This window comes from Bos indicus, chromosome 18 (assembly GCF_029378745.1).
Source record: "Bos indicus isolate NIAB-ARS_2022 breed Sahiwal x Tharparkar chromosome 18, NIAB-ARS_B.indTharparkar_mat_pri_1.0, whole genome shotgun sequence".
NCBI classification, from domain to species: domain Eukaryota; kingdom Metazoa; phylum Chordata; class Mammalia; order Artiodactyla; family Bovidae; genus Bos; species Bos indicus.
The window spans coordinates 27,014,448-27,039,715 of record NC_091777.1 but is presented as its reverse complement, the minus strand read 5'-3'; the positions used below and the strand labels follow the sequence as shown (position 1 = coordinate 27,039,715).

Below are 25,268 nucleotides of genomic sequence, written 5' to 3'. Positions count from 1 at the left end.
ATCTGCTTTTTCCTTTAAGAATGATTAATTCCCTTCCACACACAACTGCAAGGATTTGACAAACACAAGGTTATCATTAATAACCACGAGTTGTTTCTAGTTTGCTAAACCAGACCCTGTTTTTCGACCTAATCGGCTAATCTCGCCTAATCCTCAGAAGTGTCCCAGGAGATAACGCATGTTATCTTCTCCATAACAGAGATTAGAAACCACGCAGGAACAAGATGAGGTGATCTGCATTTACGGAAACATCCGGCTGAAGATTTAGGAACGTCCACTTAGGTAACTGGCTCTATAGTCTTAGGCAAATTACTTCACCTACGTCAGCCTACCTTTTCCCATCTTTTAAAGTGGCATAATAGCAGCTACCCCTTCGGTCGGGTCCGTCGTCGTTAAATGAGTGAAGTGTGTCGAGCGCTGTAAACTGCAAGAAACTGTGCTGTCACTGTTTTCCGGGACCACGTGGCGCCGACCCGGGACCCGCCACCCAAGGCTGCACAGAAATCTAGCCGCTCCGCTCCGACCGCCAGGGTGCGCTGTGACGCGGCTCGGGGCCTGGCGGGAGGCCGCTCTAGCCTCTGCCGGGAAGTCGCTGCCCTTACCTTCAGCAGGACCTCGCGCCTCTGGGTCCGCGCCCGCTGGCATCTCCGCTCAGTCCTCCAGCTACCCACTGCCTGCCTGCCGCCCACCATGGCCCTGCTGCACTCTGGCCGCTTCCTGTCCGGAGTCGCCGCGGCTTTCCACCCAGGCCTCGCTGCCGCGGCTTCTGCCAGAGCCAGGTAAGCAGGGGGAAAAGGAGCTGAGGCCACAGGCCTGCCCAGCCGAGCTGCCGGCGCCCCAGGACATCTAACCCGCCTTGTAGGCACACGCGGGCACCCTCACACACCAGCTTTCTCCGCTCCCCTCTCGGATTCACAGGGGGCTGATGATTGAGCGTCCACATCTCACAATGACCCTTTGGGTCCTACATCCCACCGCTCCCATGTCCCTGGGACTGTTGGAGAGCATGCCAACGTGTTCCCCTGGGTTAGGAAGTATGTCCCTCTACAGCACCCGGACTCCATTAGGGGTTGGGGGCGGGGGTGGGATCTCAGTTTCGGCTCAGTTGGGGGTGGGAGCGAGGGGAGAGCACCCGGGCTGCGGCGCAGAGGAGGCCTCGCGCGGATTGGCTGCGGCGCCGGCTCTGCCTCGCGCCTATTGGCTGCGGGGCCTGGGAGCGTGTGCCCTTGACCGGCAGCTCTGGGGCAGGTGGCGGGGCTCACCCGTAGAAGTCTCCCTGGGCCGCGGCAGGCTTGGGCGGACTGCAGCTGACGGCCGTCTGTGCGTCGGGGCAAGGAAGCTCAAGGAAGGAAGATTCTTGGGCTCTGGCTTTCGGGCCCGGCTTTCCTCTCTCATTCTGTGGCCTTGGCTCCCGGCATCCTCCCGCCAGTCGTCTCCTGAGTCACCAGTGACCCCTCCCCCAGCCCTTTAGCCCTTGGATCTAAGAGTCCGGGTTGAGTGACCCCCCCCCTCCCGCCTTTTATCCCTCAGGAGGTCTGGCCGTAGGAAAGTTGCCTTTCTTCCCCTCCCGCTCGCTCTGCTTTTTGATCTAGTGTTTCTTCATCCCAGTTTCACAGAGCCAGGCACTAGACCTGTGCTAGATAGATACTGCAGTGAACAAACAAGCCCGAGGGAGGCGTCGGTGCCACTCAAAAATTCCAAATTTGTCATTTCAAACTGTGTGATGTGTTGCAGAGAAAAGGTTGCAGCGCATGAAACGAGTCAGTAATCCCTTCCTAGTGGAGAGACCTAAGCCAGGCTGTTTAATTCACTCAAGAAGCCGATTTGGGACAGTGTCCTTAATAACTCCCTAATCAGGAACCGAGTCTCCAAAACCACCGCAATCAGATATTAACTCTAAAGAGCGAAGCCTTGACCTCTCGGACGTGTCTTGGCCTTTTCGTTTAAATGCATACAGGAAGCCTCTAAGCCGGCGGGACACTTTGTTCTTTCCAAACCCTGTCCAGGTTTGCCCAGGCTTTCCCGTTCTTCTCTCCCTGATTTGATTCCTTCTTGGCCCACTGTCAAGCTGTGCTCTTTAAGGCCGCCTATCTAGTGGGCCAGAGTTAGGGAGGGCTTATCATTTATGCAGCAAATTTGGAGAACAGAAAGTAGTGCCTAAAATTATAGCCAAGTGACAGTCTGTTTCACCATTGTAAATCTTCTTGTTCTCTGGATTTGACTGGGTGCCCTCAGCTCTACTTACAAAGTGATTGGTGAAAATCCCCGTGGCTCTGACCTTTTAGTCATTCTTTCACTTTGACAGCCTGATTCTTTTGTGTCTTTTCCCCATTAGAATGTGAATTCCATGAGAGCAGAGACTATACCTACTACGTTCCGTCTCAGCATTTAGAACGTTGGCTGGCATGCCTTTCAAATGAAATATTTTAACTTTAAACTTTGCTTTTTAACTTAATGCAACAGAGACAAATACAACATTTTCACATTGTATCTTAGTTCAAAATCTAAACATAGGGGAACCAGAGTGGTGCAAAATGTGTACCAAAAAAGTCTTAAAGTATGTGAGCACCTGCAGTTGAGATGTTCAGGTTTAACACTGATGCATGATTGACTGATAGAAACAGGTGCCAGGCCTGGCTATGACTGTTAACTGTTCAGACAGCAAGAAAGTAAGAACCTCCTTTCCTGCCACTGTGGATGTGATCTTTACCTAAAGCCAAATGGTAAAATTGGAAAACATTTATAAAAAATAAACTCAACTGGTTGAAGTTTCTTTTCTTTTTCTTTTTTTTTTTTTTAACAGCTCGTTCTAATACAGTGAAACCTTGGCAGTTGGTATTCTGAAGAACTGGGTATTTATCCTATGAAATACTTTATTTTCATACTTGAGTCATTTAAATGAACTAAGTTCAAGTGTTTCATATAGCTGCATTTTTTATACAGAAAGCACTAAACATTTAACCTTTCCTTATTGTGCTGTAAAAACACAGTAACATGAATTGAGACAGAGTCACAGGACAGTGAAGAAAGGAAAATATGCTAATGTATTTTATAGATAATCTGTTGTTATTTAATTCTGATTATTTAATTTGTAGTGAAATAACTGAAAGAGTATCAGGAGACCCTTTAAAAGGCCGTGTACAGTAGTGGTACAGTAACCAGTAAGAAGATCACAGTTGTAGTATCGTCTTTGCTGTTTTTAGTTCTATGATCATAAGCAAGTTAATTAACTTCTCTTATTTTAAATTAAGAATCTGAGGGAAAGCATTTTTAAAACTATGAAGCACTAGATAGGCCTGCAGAAAGTTTTGCAGAGTTTTTGAGTTGGAGGTGTTTATCTGCATACTTTGCACCTGACATCTTTTGGTTGGCTGGTCAGTATTGCTCAATGGCTGAAGTTTTGCACTTTTGTCCAAAGTGCATAGATAAGAGTGCTTTGTAGGCCACAAGTTATCAGCATCAATTTTGTCCCTGGAGCACTCTTGGTTCCCACTAGTACTCTCTTAAAAACAGAGTTCTTGCAGTGTAGGTATAATCTTTACCCTTTTAAGCAATAGAATAATAAAGAGCATAAAGGACTCAAACATCCTTACTGATGTAGAACTAAATCAAATGAAATATCCCTGCTCCTTTATTTAGATTAAGATTTAATATTTTGAAATTCTTTTAGAATTCTTAAAAGATAGCACTCTCAGTGACTTCTCTGCCAGAAGACTCAAGGCTGTGATTTCTGAAGAAATTTCTCTACTAGATAAGCTTTTTAAAGAACTTGACAAATAATTGCTTTTCATACGCTTTAATAAGAAGGGTGCCTTCTCCTTGTGGTTTAGGAGCAGTGCTCTGTCATTGTTGATGGAAGGCCTTGGAAATAGAACTGTGTTTTTAAAAGTGAAAATTGCTTACTAAAAGTTCTATGTCCTTAGGTATTCAGGGTGTTCCTTGCACTCATCATTTAATGATAGTGATATAGATGGGCAGATGGCTACATGTTTTCAGGGTCTGAATCATGGGTAGGATATAATGAAAGCTTTCGCCAGGCACAGTTCAGAAATTGCTTCGGGGTATCTGTTTCTTACTATTGCTTAGGTACTGAAACAACCTAGCAGCCTAGAACAATGAGAAAGAATGAGAAGGAATTTGACTCCTGGCAGGAGCGCTAGTAAGGAGGAAAATTGATGATATCTCCCAAGACTCCAGAAAAAAACTGAGTAGTAATCATTGAAAAGCAAGAAAGGCCTGCATTTGGTCATAAAGTTATAACTTACGCTCCTTGAATTTTTTTATATACTTGCCTCATCAGTCTCTGTACTACTGGCAAGATGGTTTAAAAAAATATATAGTAGTAATTACTTAGTAGCAGTGATACCAGCTAACATCAAGCACTCACTGTGTACCAGACCCTATTTTTGAGTGTTTCACATTTAATAACTCCTTTCATCCTTATAACAACCCTCTGAGATAGGTACTGTTGTGCCCCCACTTTACAAGTAAGCAAAGTTGAGGCTTAGAGAAGTTAATTGATTTGCCAGTGCTCACACAGCTGGTAGGTGACTGAGCATTGGAATCCATGCTGTTTGCCCAGTCCTAACATTGCCCAGGGCAAGCTGTTAAAAGAAGTAAAAGCCTGGGAAATCTGAAAATGGAATAATCCACCCTTTGACAAGAGAGAATTAGCTGTACACACCAATTACTGCTCCAGAGACTGAGACAGTTTTCACCTTGTCAGGAGAGCTAAAATTTACCTCTACGGCCGTGTCTGAACAGCTATCCCGTGTGCCTTGTGGAGGAAAGAGGTATATTAGTGCTGACTGGCCTCAAGTTCAACAAGAGAACGATTGTTGGGAAAGAAATTTTAATGAAATAATAATAATTCATCAGGCTTTCAGTGTGGATAGTGTGCTGTGCTGTGCTGTGCTGAAACATTTGATTAGTTAGGATTGGATAAATGATTACTAGAAAAAGGTGGGCTGTTTCACCTAAGTCATTGGGAACCTTGCTTCCCTAGCTTCCAGTTTCTACTGCAACACCCTAGGCTCTTTCTTACCCCTAGCCTCTGCTTAGACTGTCTTTTTCCTCCTTTCATCTGTAGCAGTTAGCTCTCAGGTCACCCTCTCCTGGAAGCCTTCCTAAGCCTGTACTTCACTCCCCTTCCCAGGCTATCAGGCCCTTTCCTCAGGGCCCCCATGAATAATAATCTATGCCCTGAGCCTGTCTTCATCACTGTACATTGTCCCCCTCACCTCCACCCCCCAGCCTACATTGTCTGTAACTCCCTACTGGTCACTCCACTGGGCTAATCTGGTGGTGAGGGATTGTGTTTTTATACCCAGCTCTTAGCACACAACAGGTTCTCAGCAATTGATTTAGAGATCATACTTTGTTTTCTATAATATGAAACTATAAAATAAAACCCTTTCTGTTCATTATCCCTGAAGGAAAATCTAGAATAATCTTTTTCTCAGAACAGTAATTTACCATGAGGTAAAACCTCAGTTTTATCCACTAATGCATCCATGCTGCCAGGAGTTTTATTGGGGGGAAAAAAAGATAGTGCTTTTCAGGGGTCAATCACAAAGATAGTTTTTGGTAAAAGATAGCCTGAAATTTTTATGTTTTCTGTAGCTATGATTCAATTTGGGGAAGGTCAAGTGAAAGTGTTGTTAGATGTTATTAATATTTGGTCCCTTGATTAAGATGAATGAAGGATTGTGAGTGCCAGAAAAGTGATCATTGCTTACCTATATGATCAAAACAACAACAAAATAATATAAACATATAACATGATTGTAAAGAACCTGGCTCTTTCAAATGTGCAGAACATCAAATTTAAAAAAAAACAACTTTGAGTTGGAAAATAGAAAGGAAAAAAAAAACTCATTGTACCTTAAATTCTTTTGTTCACCAAATTGCTAGCCAAAACTAAGATTAATCTACTAAATTTGTTCTAATTTATCCTTAAATAATCAAAGACTTAAGAGTCAACATAAAGCATAGAGAAGTATTCTGCGTTCTAAAACACAGAATCTCTAACATCTAGACAGATTACACGAAAGGTAAAAAGTAACCTTTCATATTGTTGGTAAAATCACCAAGAATGATTGAGCAAAAACCTTATTAAAATGGCAACATATTCCGTAGCTTCTTTTCAGACCCAGTTATTATAAATCAAAACAAAATTCACTTTCTAAGGTTTGTCATGTAACACCACTTGTGGCGTCTCAGTTCACTGACAAGGGATTGAACCAGGCCACGGCAATAAAAGCCCAGAATCCTACCCGTGAGGTTACCATAGAACTCAACTCCCCTAAAGTGTGTCTTACTTGTTCTTTCACAAACTGACACTTTAGGATAGTCTCTCAGTTTCATTTCTGATAGAGTAAATCTTGGTAGGCCTATGCCGTATAAATAAAGGCTCAAAGGCTCTTTTGGATCCTCAGTAAATTTTGGGAGAATAAAGGGATACAAAGACCAAAATGTTTGAGAGCAACTGCCCACTGCAGTACTCTTGCCTGGAAAATCCCATGGGTGGAGGAGCCTGGTAGGCTGCAGTCCATGGGGTCACTGAGGGTCAGACACGACTTAGCGACTTCACTTTCACTTTCATGCATTGGAGAAGGAAATGGCAACCCATTCCAGTGTTCTTGCCTGGAGAATCCCAGGGACGGGGGAGCCTGGTGGGCTGCCGTCTATGGGGCCGCACAGAGTCAGACACGACTGAAGCGACTTAGCAGCAGTAGCAGCTTTAGGACAACACTTTTTTCCCTTGAAAAACAAAAACTTACACATTTATTTCTGTGTCACTGTTGATCATAGTATAGTCTCAACCACTCAATAATTATAATCTTAACCAAAGTAACTTACATTTCACAGATAAAACAGGGGAGAGAGTTTATGTCAGTCCTACACAAGCATTTAATTAGGCTTAGTAATCAGCATTTCAGTATTTTGTCATACTTAGAAGTTATCTCTGTATCAATGATTAATTACTCTGTTAACTCATTATAATATGAATCCAAGATTTTAAGTTATTCAAAGATCTGAGAAATTGTCTTCGAGTATTCCGAAATTTACAGTTCTCCCAAAAATTCTCTCCAAAACCCATAACCCTAGTCTAATCATGAGAAGAACATCAGACAAATTCCAAAAGAGGGGCATCCTACAGAGTATCCCTAACCAGTCCCCACAGGCAGTCAACATCATCAGAATAAGGTATGTCTGATACTGTCGCAGGCAAGAAGAGCCTAGGGAGACATGACAACTAAGTGTAATGTGGTGTCCTGGAACAGATATAGAACACTGGGTAAAAACTAAAAAGTCTGAATAAATTGTAGACTTAATGTAGCAACCATTGGTTCTTTCATTGTAACAAGTGTACAATACTAATATAAAATGTTAAGAGGAAACTGTTGTGGGGTGGGTGTACAGGAGTTCTGTACTATCTATTCCATTTTCTCTAAATATAAACTGTTCTAAAAAATAAAGTCTGTTAATAAAAAGTAAAAGTATATTTTTACTGAGAACCTCCCTGGTGGTCCAGTGGTTAAGACTCCCTGCTCCCAAAGCAATGGCAGTGGCACCCCACTCCAGTACTCTTGCCTGGAAAATCCCATGGACAGAGGAGCCTGGTAGGCTGCAGTCCGGGTAGGCTGCAGTCCATGGGGTTGCTAAGAGTCAGACGCAGCTGAACAACTTCACTTTCAGTTTTCCCTTTCATGCATTGGAGAAGGAAATGGCAACCCACTCCAGTGTTCTGCCTGAAGAATCCCAGGGACGGGGAGCGTGGTGGGCTGCCGTCTGTGGGGTCGCACAGAGGCAGACATGACTGAAGCGACTTAGCAGCAGCAGCAGCAGCTCCCAAAGCAGAGTCCTGGGTTCGACCCCTGGTCAGGGAACTAGAGCCCACATGCCAAAATGAAGATCAAAGATCCCACGTGCCACTGCAGAGTCCCAGTGCAGCCAAATAAGTACAATTTTAAAAATATATTAAAAAATATACTATTACTGTTAAAATTTTAAATTTGTCAAAATAAGAATTGGTTGAACACAAATTTACATTTTCCATAATTTTGGGTGTTTAGGAGTGCTGTTGGGCTTCCTGGGTGACTCAGTGTAAAGAATTCACCTGCCATTGCAGGAGACGTAAGAGATGCGGCTTTTTTCTTTTTCTTTTTTTTAATTGAGGGATAATTGCTTTACAGATTGTGTGGTTTTCTGTCATACATCAACAAGAATCAGCCATTTATTTTCAGGGCAGCAATGGAGAAATGGACATGGAGAACAAACCTATGGACAAAGTGGGAGGAGAGGAGGGAGAAGGGGAGATGTATGGAGAGAGTAACACAGAAATTTACAATACCATGTGTAAAACAGATAGTGGGCATTTGCTGTATGACCCAGGGTACTCAAACAGGGGCTCTGCGACAGGCTGAAGGGTGGGGTGGGGAGGGAGATGCAGCTCTGATCCCTGGGTTTGGAAAGATCCCCTGGAGAAGAAAATGGCAACCTACTCCAGTATTCTTGCCTGGAGAATCCCATGGACAGAGGAGCCTGGTGGGCTACAGTCCATGCGGGATCACAAAGAGTTGGACACAACGGAGCATGCACCCGTAGGAGTGTTGTTAGTTTCTTTTATCAAGTGAACTAGTGTAAATTTAGAAAAAACAAACCCACATAGAATAAAACGTATGCTTGTATTATATTAACATGAATAAATAAAATATTTAGCTGGGTTTTTTAATCAAATTTAGTCTTATTTATCAAGGATTTAATTTATATGAACTTGAATTTCTAAAATGTTTCTGAGCTGTTTAAGAAAAATTGAGTCTAGCACATTTTAAGCATTAAAAATTCAGTTTCTGTAACAATTAGAACAGAGCACCTTTACTTTGAGGTTTTTATAATCTATTTTATCAAAGATAGAGTAATCTAATCAGTGTTTTCCATCTCTCGCCAGAGATGGAAAACATTTAACATTCAGACACTCAGAGATATAACAAACAAAAAAAAAAGACTTTCTGAATTATACATGGAGACCTTATATCTCTTAAGATCTGTAACTTCGGACTTCCCTGGTGGTCCGGTGGGGACACGGGTTTGATCCTTGCTCTGGGAACTAAGATCCTGCATGCCAAAAAGAAAAAACTATAACTTCAGTTACAGGTGAGGAGTAAAAACACACAATCTCAAGTCTTATTTTAAAAAAAGAAAAGGTGCAGGGAACTTCCCTGGTGGTCCAGTGGATAAGAATCCACCTGCTAATGCAGGGAACACAGGCTTGATCCCTGGTCTGAGAGGATTCTGCATGCCCCACAAAGCAGCTGGGCCCATGCAGCACAACTACTGAGCCCGCGTTCAAGAGCCCACACACTGCAACTACTGAGTCCAGGAGCTGCAACTATTAAAGCCCAAGTGCCCAGAGCCTGTGCTCTGCAACTAGAGAAAGCCCACACACAGCAACAAAGACTCGGCACAACCAAAATAAACATGCAGGGACTTACCTGGTGGTCAGTGGCTAGGACTCCACACTCTCAATGCAGAGGGGCTGGGTTCGATCCCAGATCTGGGAACTAGATCCCACGTGCCTCAACTAAAGATCCTACATGCCACAACAAAGATCGAAGATCCCATGTGCCACAGCTACAACCTGGTGCAGCCAAATAAGTAAACAAATAAATAAAGATGCAAAACGACAGCAAACCAGAGTATCTGTCATCTCGCCCAATGGAGAATAGAGCTCTACTATCCATTTCCAGAAATCACTAATGGTCAAAGCATAATACCACATTCACAGTCTGTGTTGCTGACAACTGACCATAAAGGAACCAGAACCCCCAAATTAGTAGGGAGTGGGGAACAAGCTAGAGAAAGCTATTTAGGTGCGTTTCCCTTTTGGGATTCACTCTGGGAGTGCACTTCCCCAGCAAGGCAGTTCATCTGACCCCACCAGGTAAATCCACTGGGCAATGGTGGATGACCCCAAACACTGAAAGGATATGGTTTTTCTTTTAATTCTTATTTTTATACAACTTTTCAAAGGTTACTTTTCATTTGCAGTTATAACAAAATATTGTCTATATTCCCTGTGTTGTACAATACATGCTTGAGCCTATCTTAATACCCAGTAGCTTGCACCCCCACTCCCCCTGCACCCCTGTATTGCCCCTGCACACTCTCCACTGGTGACCACTAGTTTGTTTTCTGTATTTGTGGGTCTGCTTCTTTTTTGATAGGTTCACTAGCTTTGTTGTATTTTTTAGATTCCACATGTAAGTGATATACCGTATTTGCCTTTCTCTGTCTGACTTAATTTCACTTAGCATAATGCCCTCCCAAGTCAATCCACATTGCCGCAAATGGCAAGATTTCATTTAAAGGATATTTTTTAAGGTAAAATCATGACTGATACAAATATAAAATGCTGAACATTGTTAAACATTTTAACTCAATAAATAATAAGGAAATCAGTGCAGTGTTACAACCGGCTCTAAATACCTGGCAGTTCTTTGTCATCTCCACCACTACTGCCCCGACCTGGTTCAAGCCTTCATCTCTTTCTCTTGCTGGGTAAGGAACCAGATTTTTCAGTGATCCTTCTGCATTTCCTCTCCCTCTCTGCATTCAGTGACCATCTTGTGACCAGACAAGCTATAAAAATCTATTCACATCACTGTTCTTACCTGATGACCATCTGCCCTCCAAAAAAAAACTTAAATGATTCTGTATAGTTTCACTGCATCCAAAGTAGAGCCCAGCAATCTGTATGTTAGCAGGCTCTCCAAATGATGCCCTCAACAAGTTGGTAAACAGGCTAAAATGCAACCCCCTTGGTTGGGTGTGTTACATAACAGCTTTACATTGGCCTTGCTTCCTTCTCTTGTCTCGTCATTTACCACTCAGCTTCTTCCTGCCAAATTACTTGTGATATCTTTTGCCTGGGAATTCAAGTCAGGTTTGGACTGCCTTGAAAGCATGTACATCCACCCTGTCCTCCCCAGGATGATTCAGGTGTCCCTGCCTTTTGCCTCTCAAAGCATTTGTATTGATATTACTGGCCTTCTCCACTCTTCAGCAACTGCTGTGACATCTTAGGCATTGTATTATATTGGTGTCTGTGGCTATACTGTATAGCATAGTATAGCAGAAATAGTAGAAGAAATAGTAGACATTTCTTGAAATGGATTTTTGGCAGGTCCAAGTTGTCTCTGGCCATGGAAGTCTAGGTACTGTGACTGATATCTTATTTTTCCTATTTCAGCTCCTGGTGGGCTCATGTGGAGATGGGGCCCCCAGATCCCATCCTGGGAGTAACAGAAGCCTTTAAGAGAGACACCAACAGCAAAAAGATGAACCTGGGAGTTGGTGCCTACCGGGATGATAATGGAAAGCCTTACGTGCTTCCAAGTGTCCGGAAGGTAAGCTTGCTAGACATCTGTTTGATGGGGATAAATAACTGAAGGGCCCTCCTGAAGACAGACTCCTGGATTGGGGAGACCTGGGTTCTCGTTCTGATACTCACTACCTGAATCACATGTGTTATCTGGGGTAGTCTCCTTAGCTGTAAAAGTGAGAGGTTGGGACTATATGATCTTTTCCAAGATTGAACTTCTGTGATTATCTGTAAAACAGGCAGAGTGTAATGATGTTTGAGATGGTTGAATGGCATCACCGACTTGATAGACACGAATTTAAGCAAGCTCCAGGAGTTGGTAATGGACAGGGGGGAAGACTGGCGTGCTGTAGTCCATGGGGTCACAAAGAGTCTGACAGGACTGAGTGACTGAACTGAACTGACTATAATGATTAATCCTAAGGATGCACAAAAGGACCAAGAATTTAAACATTGTCTCTTGGTGATAGGAATAGCCCGTTATAGATGAGGGTTACCATTGTTATTTTCCATTTTTCCCATTTTGATTGCCTTAATAAGACACAACTACCTAGGTATGCTCTGTCCTTTCATCCTGTTGAACTATTAAATAATTTTATTTTGTTATATTTTTATTAGTAGTCTTTTTACTGGTTATCACAACTCTAAATAATGTAACTAATTTCCTTCTAACAACTTTTTAAAAGAAAGTACTTCCTTTCCATCTGCACCTCCTCTGATGAAATATCAATGTGCTGCTGTGTTTCTTCCAAACATGGGGTAGTGATGTGTTGTTGCTACAAAGCAGAACTAGGCATCCTGAGTGGCAGTTACAGAAGCATAATTTTGGGTGACAGTAAAGAACCGCATTTGAGCTTCAGTAGGCTGGCTCAGGCCCTTGTGAGCCACTGCAGTAACAGAGCAGGGGCTGAAGGAACCACCGAAAGAAGAAATTTCTGAGTGTGTAGGAGTACAGATTAGGTGTCATCTCTCTAGGAAAAAAAGGACTTAAGAAATAGCTGTGATGAGAAGACTCAGAAAAACTGCTGGCTCCTGGGTCTCAGGTCGTGCAGGGATTACTTTTGTTCTCAGTAAGTCAGTTTAAAGTATTTGGCGTGAGGCTTCCCTGGTGGTCCAGTGGGTGAGAACCTGCCTGCTAGTGCAGGGGTCAGGGGTTCAGTCTCTGGTCAAGAAGATCCCACATGCCTTGGCACAACTAAGCTCATGTGCCACCACTCCTGAGCCCATGCTCTAGAGCCCATGCTCCAGAACAAGAGACACCACTGCAGTGAGAAGCCTGTGTGCCACAACTAGAAAAAGCCCATGCACAGCAGTGAAGACCCAGTGAAATCAAAAATTAATTAATTAAATTTTTTAAAAGACCTGGAATAAAAAGGAGAAGAAAGAAAGATTATCTGCCTGAACAAATTTTTTAAAAATAAAATTTAATTTAAAAAATTAAGTATTTAGCATGTGTTAACTATTGACAGAAGCTGAAACACTACCACATACTTCTGTATATTACCTCCTAACTCTTTACCTGAGTCATATGAGGGGTAGAAACAGCTGTTGAGCAAACTGAAATTCAAGGAGGTTAATAAATCACCCAGAGTCACACAGCTAGTAAGGGTCAGCCAGGCCTCTGACTCCAAAGCATGAAGATACGTGACTATAACTGTCAGCCTTGAGACTCCATGGACTATTGCCTGCTAGGCTCCTCTGTCCATGGGGATTCTCCAGGCAAGAATACTGAAATGGGTTGCCATGCCCTCCTCCAGGCGATCTTCCCAACCCAGGGGTCTCCCACATTGCAGAAAGATTCTTTACCATCTGAGCCACCAGGGAAGCCCTCTTAGATTGGCATATACCTTAAAATACTCCCCCTTTATGTATTCAGATTTGATTTGCTCTTGTGCATCCCGAGACTGCCATTTTTTGTTAAACCAAGAGATATCATATACCTACCCATTCACATAAAACCTAACTTTAAAAAATAATAAAATATGATTAAAAAATATAAAATTTCTGTGCTATTTATAAAATATATTCTAGTTACCCTTCTTCTTGGACAGTATCTCCAAACTTTTTAAAAGAGGCTTTACTTCCAAAATTTAACTTAGAAAACATTTTTTCCTTATCTAGGCGGAGGCCCAGATTGCTGCAAAAAATTTGGATAAAGAATACCTGCCCATTGCGGGGCTGGCTGAATTTTGTAAGGCATCTGCAGAACTAGCCCTGGGTGAGAACAATGAAGTGTTGAAAAGTGGCCGGGTAAGTAGCACAGACTCTGGCATCATACAGGGTCTGTTTTTAAATTTAACAGATTAAAGAAATCTGAAATAATTTAAACAAGAAAAGATGTATCACTTTGTGTGTGATGGCTGTTTGGAGGTGGCTACACTATGACTAATGTCTCTTCCTTTAGATAGTAAATTGGCACTCATTTAATAAAAGATTTCCTATAATACTAATTCCCAAAATGGAGTAGGAATATGAAAATGTTGTGATCTGACCAAAGATTTGCCACTGCTTTTGCTGTTAGTCTGTGTGAGCTTTTGCTCGTTTTACACTGAATGGCTTTTAAGAGTGCCAAACTGTGCCGAGTTTTAAGGCCTGAAGTTAGCGCTCTGACCCTCTGTTCCCACGCTTCAGCTTAGGTACAGGAAACAGGCGGAAAACAAGCCACAGGGGACTGCTGGGGCCAAGACAAGTCTGGCAGTCCTCTGCTGCCTCCTCACAGCCAGCTTGCATGTAGAAAGAGAGCAGACCATGCTTACTTGTGAATGTCTCCCTCCTCTCAGGGCAGAGAGCATCGCTATAGCCTTGAGAGGATGCACAAGAGACTCCTAGATGTCTCCCCCCTCCAGTTCCCTGGGGGGGCCCTCTTTCTAGGAAAGAAAGAGGTTTTTACAAACAGATTCTTGTATGCACCCACAGAGAAAGCATAAGCCACTTCATGCACGAGGGATACAGCCGGCCAGCCTGACAGGTGGGCTTATGTGCATTACAGTTTACTTGCCTTTGAAGCAAATATATTTGTTAAATAGATAGATTTGTGTGCTTAAATATTTACTTTTCTGGGTAAGTCTGGGGGAAAACACACACAGTAGCAAAGCTAAACTAACACATCTCCCTTCCCTATTCCCCAGGCCAGAATAAATGGTTTATATAAGACTGGTCTAAGTCAGTACATCAGTTCATTAACTCCAAGAGAAGCATACACCCTCAACCGCAGGGTCATGTACTATTGATCGTAAGTCATGGACAAAATATGGTCTGATGGCTGTCTGTCAACCAACCACCTGTTGAAGTAAAGTGAAGTCGCTCAGTCGTGTGTGACTCTTCGTGACCCCATAGACTATAGCCTACCAGGCTCCTCCGTCCATGGAATTTTCCAGACAAGAGTACTGGAGTGGGTTGCCATTTCTTTCTCCAGGGGATCTTCCCAAACCAGAAATTGAACCCAGGTCTCCCACATTGCAGGCAGACGCTTTACGGTCTGAGCCACCAGGCAAGATCCAACCACCTGTTTACCAGTCACTAAAATGTCTATATTTTTCTGTAATTTTTGCTTAGTCTGTGTTCCTTGAGTGAATTACAGCTAAGTATAAGACTGGCCTATCTTAAAATAACAGTTTAAATAAAATAACATCAGTTTCTCTTTTATAAATTGCCATGCCTCTGTCAGTCTTATTATCAGATCTACAGTTAGGTTTTTATTTCTATCATGCCGAAGTTTGCATAGGCAAATTTTGTTTACGAAAGAGTACATTAGCAGGGGTTCCCACCATTTAATGCACTGCCTCCCAGTCCAGAAAATAGACTTAGGTTTTGTAGAGCGTAGTACTTTGTGGTGCCTTCAAGCAAACAAACAAAAAAACCCTAACTGTAGTTTCTTCCTCATCCCCTAAAGTTGACCAATTTGAAGATTTACTGAGGCCGTTTCCCTGTTACCCAAAAGATATTTTCAGATTATGAAAACTCATAGGCTATGATTCATGTAATAATGTTATTCTAACATACTTGTTGACTTTTTAAGATGACTTGCTTTTTCATGTTCAGAGAGTCATTCGATTTCATCTAAGTCTAGATTCTATATATAAATCAGTCCTTTTTCATATCTGATTGAGGTGGGAGTTGTGTCCTGAGAATTTCTGCTACAACACAGTATGACTGACAATTTTCAGGCCAGGCAATAAGGAATTGGCGTCCACATCAGCAAAGGCGCTGGAAAGTGGAGAGCCAGCTCTTTTGAGAACGTGTAAGAAGAGTCTTGCCTGGAGAATCCCAGGGATCGGGGAGCCTGGTGGGCTGCTGTCTATGGGGTCACACAGAGTCGGACACAACTGAAGCGACCCAGCAGCAGCAGCAAGGAGAGTCTATCTGTCACTTAGAAAATGGAATGAAAACAATAGTGCTATTCTCTTGTTTCCAAATCTTCCCTTGGAAGGGTGTCCTCAGCTTCTGAAGAAGGAGGGGCACTGACTGTACAGTGCCTCTCTGTGGGCCTGAGCTCAGGTTGGGTAAGTCATGGGCCCATAGAGAGACTGCTGCACGTCACTGACCACTCACCTCTCTCCTTCAGTATGTCACCGTGCAGACCATTTCTGGAACCGGGGCCTTAAGGATCGGAGCCAGTTTTCTGGTGAGTCTGGAAACTCCTTCATGAAAGAGCAGTAAGACGGTCTGTAAATTAGGGATGATGGGGTTCCCAACTCCATATGTGTTTGACTTCTGACCTGGAAATAGATTTTCTCTTTCCACAAGGCTGGAAGATTTCCTGTTTTCTGATAAATGAAGTTTGAGGAGGGGAGGAATGGAAGTACTTAGAAGAAACAATTATTAGAAGAGTTATTATGAAGTACAACTTACTGAGCACGTACTGTAACTAGGAACTTTTATATTTTAACATGTTTTATCTTCTGAGGGAGACTTAGTTAATGCCATTTTACAGAGGAAGAAAGTGAGCCCAGACAAATCCTTGGCGACACAGCCCAGTATAATTGTCGGAGCCTGAACCAACCCAGGAAGTCTCACTGCTGAGTCACCACTGTCTCTCAATCATAGAGAGAAGCTGACTTTCAGTAGAGAAAAACCTCCTCTCAGTAAAATATACTTTTTTTTTTTTTGGCCTCTCCTTTCTTCATTTTTCCATTCACTTTCATTCAATCTTTTAGCAAAGATTTTTTAAGTTCAGCCGGGATGTCTTCCTGCCCAAACCAACCTGGGGGAATCATACACCCATCTTCAGGGATGCTGGCATGCAGCTCCAGAGTTATCGGTACTATGACCCCAAGACGTGCGGCTTTGACTTCACAGGCGCTATTGAGGACATTTCAGTAAGTGTGGCTCTCAGGGCAGGAGGGGGAGGGAATAAGGAATTAACCTCCTTGTGGAGGTTTGAAGTCTCCCTACTTGAGTCCAATATCCAACTTAAAATACTGGGATGAGGGACTTCCTGGTGGTCCAGGGACTTCCTGGTTGCCCAGTGGTTAAGCCTCTCCATTCACTGCAAGATGTTACGGATTTGATCCCTGGTCGGGGAACTAAGATCCTTCATGCCATGTGGAGTGGCCAGAAAAACAAAACCAAGATGAGCTAATTCCCAGACCTCATGTTATCTTCGTTACTTATCAAATAATGGTGACCCTGTGCATTTCGGGTAAATGATCTCCTGTAAAGCTGCAGAGTAATCTCTTGGTCCTTGTTTTTTTAGAAAATACCAGCGCAGAGTGTCATTCTCCTGCACGCCTGTGCCCACAACCCCACGGGAGTGGACCCTCGTCCTGAGCAGTGGAAGGAGATGGCGACAGTGGTGAAGGTGAGGGGGTGAACTGACCGGTGACAGTTCTGCATTTAGGAACTAGCCTTGGATGCTTCACTTGGCAGAGTCTTAGCAGTGAGAATTAACCTCAAGGCTGCATGAGATTTCCACTCATTGTGTAGTCACCAGAAAAGAATTCCTCATTTGCATAATTAGCAGTTCTGTAATTCATGATACACTAGGAGTTTGAAAATAACCTTTTGTTCCTCAGCCAAGATGTATGGGATTCTGCTAAAACTTGTCTCTGGCTAGTCTGCACAGTTGGCATCGTCAGCCCCATGACGTCTGCTGCTGGTGCCTCCACTTGCCCTGGCCAGTGGTTACGTGGTCACCCTTTCATCCACTGTTGCACATCCCCTCCTGTCTGCCACTCTTCTCAGCACTGCCGTTAATTATTCACAGTGAGTCTCATTCTTCTACGAGAGAAGGCACTCGTCAAAGTTCCCAAGGAGGGAGATACCTATTGCCTCACATCCCCATTCTCATTCCTTTTGGTTTCCCCTTTCTTTCGATTCTGTCAAACCTAAGCTACGAACAGAATGAGACAGAGGAACAGCATTCAGAGAGCACTTTCAAGATGAAATGGTTATAATGAGGCCTGGAATAAGATGGCCTGCCGGAGTCACATTAGCCCCAGGAAAGGCTGAAGTTAGTCCTATGTTGACTGGACCAAAATAATTACCCAGACCGCTGTGGGCCTTAGACGAGCTTCCTGTTTGGACTTCCCTGGCAATCCAGTGGTTAAGACTCTGCTCTTCCAATGCAGGGGGCACGGGTTCAATTTCTGGTCAGGGAACTAAGATCCTACATGCTGCACAGGTGGGCCAAAAAACAAGGAAGCAGTTTTCCTGTTTGACCACGCAGCATTCTATCCAGATTGGATTATCTTTTCTTAATGTCTTCTTGAAGGCCTGTATCCACCAACATAAAAAATATATATATGTTAATACCTTAATTCTAGGAAAGTTAAACATCTCCAAACTGACACCTGGGGACAAAACTGTTGAATCTGAGCAAGGCAGGCATGGTCCCGATAAGCACAGGTAATCATCTGGGGCGTCTTGGGAAGGACTCCTAAAGCTTTGGCCATGTTTTCTTTCCTTCCCAGAAAAACAATCTCTTTGCATTCTTTGACATGGCCTACCAAGGCTTTGCCAGTGGCGATGGTAACAAGGATGCCTGGGCTGTGCGCCACTTCATCGAACAGGGCATTAATGTTTGTCTCTGCCAGTCCTATGCCAAGAACATGGGCTTATACGGTAAGCTAAAGGACTGAGGGTGATGTGTGTTCTGTTGAGATTGAAGAAGTGCTGGGAGAGGGGGCCGCAAAAGTGTAGAGTCGAGGGGGGAGGGATTGCACATGAAGATGTGTTTACAACAAAGAGTTATTTTTGCAGTGCTTCTAATGGAAACATATAAGACATAGCAAATTTAATCATGATTGCCTTTATCATTTTCAATCAGAGAACCAGAAGACGATCCATGTTGTCTTTTCAGGTGAGCGTGTGGGAGCCTTCACTGTGGTCTGCAAAGATGCCGAGGAAGCCAAAAGAGTTGAGTCCCAGTTGAAGATCCTGATCCGTCCCATGTATTCCAACCCCCCTATCAATGGGGCCCGGATTGCCTCCACTATTCTCACCAGCCCGGATTTGCGGAAACAATGGTAAAGGCGATTTGCACCTCCCCAGCCATCTGCCTTTCCCACCACTGATCCTTCAAAGCTCCCTTATACTTGGCTTATAGGGACATGCAGTTATCACTCAGCTTCCACAGGTGGAAGGGGAAGGAGAGAGGAGTATGCATTTTGTCAGCACTTTTGAACAAATAAATTGGTTTTCCCCTGTAAGAGACAGGCCTAATTCAGAAACAGCAGTTCTCTGTAGTCCATTATCTCCATGTTGAGTAAAACCTGCCTTCTCCTAAACTGAAGTGTCTTATGTAGGAAAACTTTCTTCCGAATGTTATATCTTTTGTTTTTATCCTAATAATAGCAAGCATCGAATTGGTATTTCTGCATGTTTTATATTATCTATACTATCTGAATCTCTTGGCACCTGTGCTCTAAATTAGTGTTATTCAGAAAAAAAAGACTTTTTTAATCACAATCCACATAAAACTTATATCTTACATCATCACCTATGTATGTATGAATATATAACTGAAACTATATACATATATATACTATATACGTGTGTGTATTCACACACACACACACACAGCTTTCAAAACTCAGGATTTGGTCTTCCTGAGCTATACTCCAATTTTTTTTTAAATGCCAGTTGCCCCCAACTGTATTGAGTTTATGACCGACTAATGGGTCATGGCCACAGTTTAGAAAACATTGCTGTAGATCAGGGGTTGGCAAACTATGTTCTACAGATCAAATCTAGGCTGCCGCAATTCTAATAAATAACATTTTATTGGCACACAGCCCTACCCTCTTCTTGATGAATTTGTATGGATGTTCTCATATCACAACAGCAGAGTTCAATAGTTGTGACAGAGGGTTATACAGCCCACAGAACCTAATATATTTATGGTCTAGCCTTTTAGAGAAAGCTTACCAAACCTTGCTCTATATAATTCAGAGTCTTGGAAGATGTGATTTGTTATGTAAGAGTTTATCCTGTATAGCTGATTAGCTGAGAGGTAGATCCCTAAGCAGCTAATGGGATAGAAGAACTAAGTCTGTAAGAAACTTCATCCTCAGCTCACCTGGACATCATGTGAGAACTATTTTTTCTACCTTAAATTAATCCTGTGAACACTGAGGGTAAATAGAGTCTGGTTCAGGATATTTCAGATATATGCTAGGCTTACTAAAAAATCAACTACTTTTTAAATTAGAATTTTATTTTTTTCCTTTACAAAATTATTGTGTGATTACATTTCAGAAAATTTGGGCAAGTCACTATAACCCAGATTTTGTTTTTCCCTTTGCCTGTTATTATTCCTATTGTAACATTAATAATATGTCTATATATTTATTATATGTGTGTATATATTAGATATATATGTGTAGGGTTGGTTTGTTTTTGTCACAAAGAATTATAACCTTTTTCCTTAATTTTTAAGTGGTTTTTAAAAAAGATTTCCATGGTCCTTAATGGTTATCAAGATGTTTATTTTCTTTTAACGTGTGCATTTCAATATTCATTTTGAAGTCTGTAGTGATTGGAGAAGGAAATGGCAACCCACTCCAGTGTTCTTGCCTGGAGAATCCCAAGGATGGGGGAGCCTGGTGGGCTGCCGTCTCTGGAGTTGCACAGAGTCGGACACGACTGAAGTGACTTAGCAGTAGCAGCAGTAGCAGTGTACAAAGATGACAGAGATACTGTGCTAGGTGACTAAGATGTCTGTCCCTTTGGGGAGTTTATAATCTAGTGAGAGAGATAACATGTATAGCATTGATACAAGACAGATAGGATAAATGCTGAGTAAAGGAAGAGCTATTGATTAGTGGGAAATGAGGAAGGATATGATGCAGACAGCATCATTTGACTGTGCCTTGAGGAGAGAGGGAGCTCTTTTCCGAAGGGAGGCGAAAGGAAACTTGGAGGGAGAGATGTGCATGAGGATCAGCACAGGCGCAGGATGTGCTTTGAACGTGGCAAGTGAGTTTTGTGGCAGAAACACTGAGTGTAAGGAGGATGGAAAGGGCAGCGAAGCTGGGAAGGAGCAGATCAGGAAGTACTCTGATATTGTAAGAAGCCAGATCTTCATTCTGTGGACAACAAGGATCATGGATGTGACCCTTGGAAGCAGTGGTTGCTGAGGTGGCCCTGCATCTAGCCATTTTGTGTACTCAGTAGTGCCTTTAGGGCCCAGGCTCAAAGTGAGTGGAACTGGATGAATAGGACTACAGGAAATTTAAAATCAAATGCCATCCTTAGTGGGGCCAGGGGTTCCAGCTCCAGCCAATAATCGCACTGCCAATGCAATGCTGCCAGCTTCTTGTTTTTTAAGAGAGGCTGCAAATCTACATCTTTATGTGCAAGTGCCAAATTTAGGAATCTTTAACTGGGTCAGATAAGTCACGACTAAGACTCTTATTTGACCTTTGGTTGGTAACCTGTAACCTCTGTTCTAACTCTGCATGACACTATCATAGAGAGATGGTTTGGAAAAGTGAACCCATGAGAACAAGGAGGTAAATTCTTCACAGTCATCTAGCTGGTAGGAGCCCACAAGAATTGCCCAGAGCTCCACAGGAATGGAAAAAAAGGGTAGATCCTGAGGAAGGGGGAGACTGTGTCTTGAATCCAGAGGACTGCTTTCTTTGCTCCCCCAGATGGAATTAGCCCTCTCTTCCAAAGGCTGTCTTAACGCAGCACCTATTGGTTCATGGCTTGTCCTGCTTTGTTCCATAGTGGGTTGTTTACAGGTGTGCCCCGGCCGCGGGTGGCGAGCCTTTAAAGGCAAGGGCCAGGTCTCAGCCCTGCCCTTCTCCTCAGCACTTAGACATGGCTGGGCACATGGCCATTTCACAGCACACTGTCTGAACTGTGAAGGTGGCAATGTTTCCTCCATCCATGTTAAAGAATAAGGTAATATTTTACTGTTTAATTTGAAGGTTTTGCCCCTGCATAAAAGATGGAGAGCCTTAGCCCTCGTAAGTTTTAGAATGATTTATTCATTCTTCTTTTGTTTTTTTAATTTGAAAATCTAATTGGCTTTATTAAATAATTCATAAATTGGGCAGTATCCATCTGGTAAGTAGAAAGGCACTCTGTTCATTTTCCTTAATAACTCCATTATGTCAACTATTTTAGTTGCCTGATCATAGTGTTTCTGATATAAAGCAGAAAGCTATCAAATAGCTTTCTTCCCAGACAAGGATTTGGTCAAGAACAGAGAATTGAGGCACCCTTGGGGAGTACTCAAGGGAGGTATTAATAAAAGCACTGAGAGCTGGCTTATCTGTCAGGGCTTGGCCAGAACTGAGCTACATCTTGGGGGATTTTTTTTTACAGGTTGCACGAAGTGAAGGGCATGGCCGACCGCATCATCAGCATGCGGACACAGCTGGTGTCCAACCTCAAGAAGGAGGGCTCCTCCCACAACTGGCAGCACATCATTGACCAGATCGGCATGTTTTGTTACACAGGCCTAAAGCCTGAACAGGTGGGTAGACTCCCGTTCCTCTCCCACTGACTAACTGATCAGTCCTTGCAAACCAGAATTCCTCAGGTCACCTGTGTATTTAGGATTACTCTGCTGCTGCTGCTGCTAAGTCACGTCAGTCGTGTCCGACTCTGTGCGACCCCATAGACGGCAGCCCACCAGGCTCCCCCATCCCTGGGATTCTCCAGGCAAGAACTCTGGAGTGGGTTGCCATTTCCTTCTCCAATGCAGGAAAGTGAAAAGTGAAAGTGAAGTCGCTTAGTCGTGTCCGACTTTTAGTGACCCCCATGGACTGCAGCCTACCAGGCTCCTGCATCCATGGGATTTTCCAGGCAAGAGTACTGGAGTGCGGTGCCATTGCCTTCTCCGAGGATTACTCTAGGAAGAAGCATTCATTTCATCTTATTCTTTGTTAGTCATTTATCTTTTGTTAGTACTTTACCTATCTGTTTACTCTGTGAGGTTATAAACTTCTGAAGAACAGAGCTTGCCTTGGTCATTTTTATGACCAGCACTGTTTCTCAAAAGATTCCAGAACAAGCAAGAGCCTGAATATTGATAGGAGAAGTAGCTATTCCATAGCTAGATTCTGGATCCATTTTTCTAGAAATGCTGAATCTAAGATTTTTTTCACCTTTCCCTACCTCAGAATTCAACATCCTACTTTAAGATAGCTATTTATTCTTCTTTTGTTTTAAGCTAACACACCAAACTCTAGGAATGGGTTTAAATGAGAAAACAGAGCTTCTGTTATTTTTTTTCTGTTCTAAACATTGGCTAGTTGTGCTGTGCCAGGGCTGGGGAGACCACCCCCCTCAACCAGGAAGCACCCACACACTCTCCTCTCTGCAGGTGGAGCGGCTGACCAAGGAGTTCTCCATCTACATGACAAAGGATGGCCGCATCTCTGTGGCAGGGGTCACCTCAGGCAACGTGGCATACCTTGCTCACGCCATTCACCAGGTCACCAAGTAATTCCCCTGGTCAGCAGGAACAGAGACAACCTTCCTGTCTTCAGCCTCTGCTGTTATGAAATCCACATGGAGGAAGAGGGAGGGTGGATGGTGGTAAGCGGATCTTTTTTTTCCAACCACAGTACTTTAAAACTCAGCGATTGAATGTGTTTCTCAGAAAAGAACGTGCAGTGAAATAGGGCGGAGGCACCTGTGACTGGTGTCGGGAACTTTGTGGCTGTAAACCAAACTCATCCTTTATTTCCAGTTTTTCCACCAGAGTTTACATGTACGAGAAAGCCCAAAAAAAAAAAAAAAACCCTGTCAGTCACACCATTTCAATATTTCAGAAGCTTTAAGTGAAATACCTTTTGGTGTCACGGGTTTCTCTGTAGAACCAGCCTGAAAACAGCACCTGTTAGAGGCTTTATGAAAAGATGAAGTTCTAACATTAGCAGTCAGCCTCATGTTTGTCCTCCCGTGACTGAGCAACTTGTCAACAAACTGTATTATGGAAATCATGATTTACAGCGAGTCTGCTACCACTGTAGTGGGAGAAAATAAAAGATGCTCTTTCCCATCTTATTTAGGGAAAAGAGAAAGAAGGCTTTTCTTTCCAGTACCTGCAGGATTTTAATGTTCCTCTTTTCTCCCTAATCACTGCTGTTCCTTTCCTCGGGCCCAGAGATCTGTAACTAGCCCAGATATTCGTCCTGTCCTACTTCCTGAGTGACCATCAATCCCATCCCATAGGATTTATTTATTTGAAGAACGAAGAACATTATTTACTGCTCATCCCAATACCCTCGCTTTTCTTGGCAAAGAATAGCAGAGAGTAGGTAAACCGCTTTATTTTGGCATCCTCTTCAACGTGGGGACGTTGCCTCTGCCCAGCTGGCCCTCGTCCCTTTGTGCAGTGTGGTTGTGCAGTCAGTCATCTCATCAGGAGTCAGGCCGTGCAGGGTAGAACCGGGAAAGAGGATACTCTGGGCTTCAGTTTTAACCCTTGTGTGCTGCCAGCTGGGCTCAGGCTTCACCCTCTGGAAAGAAAACCACCATTTGCTCTAATCATGTAGACTTGTTGCAGCCTGGTTTCTCTGTTACAATAAAGTTACTGTAGACCCAACCTGTCTACCATGTTATCTTTTTTCCTTAATGGGATGAAAAGGTATGAGTGGGTATATATCCCCGGAATCTAGAATTGTGTCCAGGTGACCATAAGCCAAGAGATGTTTTAGCTGTTTCGAATGTAAACTAAAGCCACATCCTAGGTGTCATTCCTTATATCCAGTCCAATAATGTTGAAAATGTGGGTATAATCGTTTGGACCTTGGGGGAACAAGTAAGTGGAGTACCTCAAAATCCTCTGGATATAGGCAGTGATGAGATGACGGGGAAGTGGCAACTTCAGATGTCTACAGGATTCAAGTAGGTAATGTAAATAAATAGTACATGTAAAGTAAAAAAGTAATGTGAACTTGACGTGAAATGCTTATTGGTGACCAGCCAACGTCCTCAGAGTGAGACATAGAGAAGTAATTGACAGGTACTGTGAAAACAAAAACCCAGGGTTGCAGGTCTTCATTTTTTCAAATAAAATGGAAATCCTGATTTTTTTTTTTTTAAGGAGGTCTATTGATGCTTAAAAGCTGGCAACTAATTCTTTTTTTTTAATGACTTATAAGCAAGATGCAAACTAGATCACCAGCCTCTACCATAAAGTCACGTACTCCATCAGCAAACATCCCAAGGTTTTCCTGTCACCTTATACTTCATGCCAGGAGCCATTCACAACAGGACAGCTCTGGACGGACAGGCAGTGGAGCAGGGGTCAGGCCCAGAGCCCATCCACAGAGTTTTGATTATAGTTAGGAGGGGAAAACGGGCTCACCTTGGTCCTTCCCCCTTGCATCTCCTCACTCTCTGAGAGACACAGTGCATAATGGGCTCATTCCCACTTCTTGGCTCTGCGTGTTCCTGTTGCTAATGGATATCCCCAGGT

At 43.2% G+C, this 25,268-nt stretch overlaps 1 protein-coding gene across 1 annotated transcript; it reads left to right on the top strand.

Moving 5' to 3' along the window:
• Positions 1 to 587: 587 nt before the first annotated feature.
• On the top strand, positions 588 to 24,392 carry GOT2 (glutamic-oxaloacetic transaminase 2). Its single transcript, XM_019979412.2, has 10 exons — positions 588 to 779; positions 11,255 to 11,411; positions 13,508 to 13,636; positions 15,951 to 16,010; positions 16,543 to 16,704; positions 17,082 to 17,186; positions 18,298 to 18,448; positions 18,687 to 18,852; positions 22,163 to 22,313; positions 23,166 to 24,392. The coding sequence occupies exons 1-10, from the start codon at positions 691 to 693 to the stop codon at positions 23,286 to 23,288; spliced, it is 1,293 nt and encodes a 430-aa protein (XP_019834971.2). The 5' UTR covers positions 588 to 690; the 3' UTR covers positions 23,289 to 24,392.
• The last annotated feature ends 876 nt before the right edge of the window (positions 24,393 to 25,268 follow it).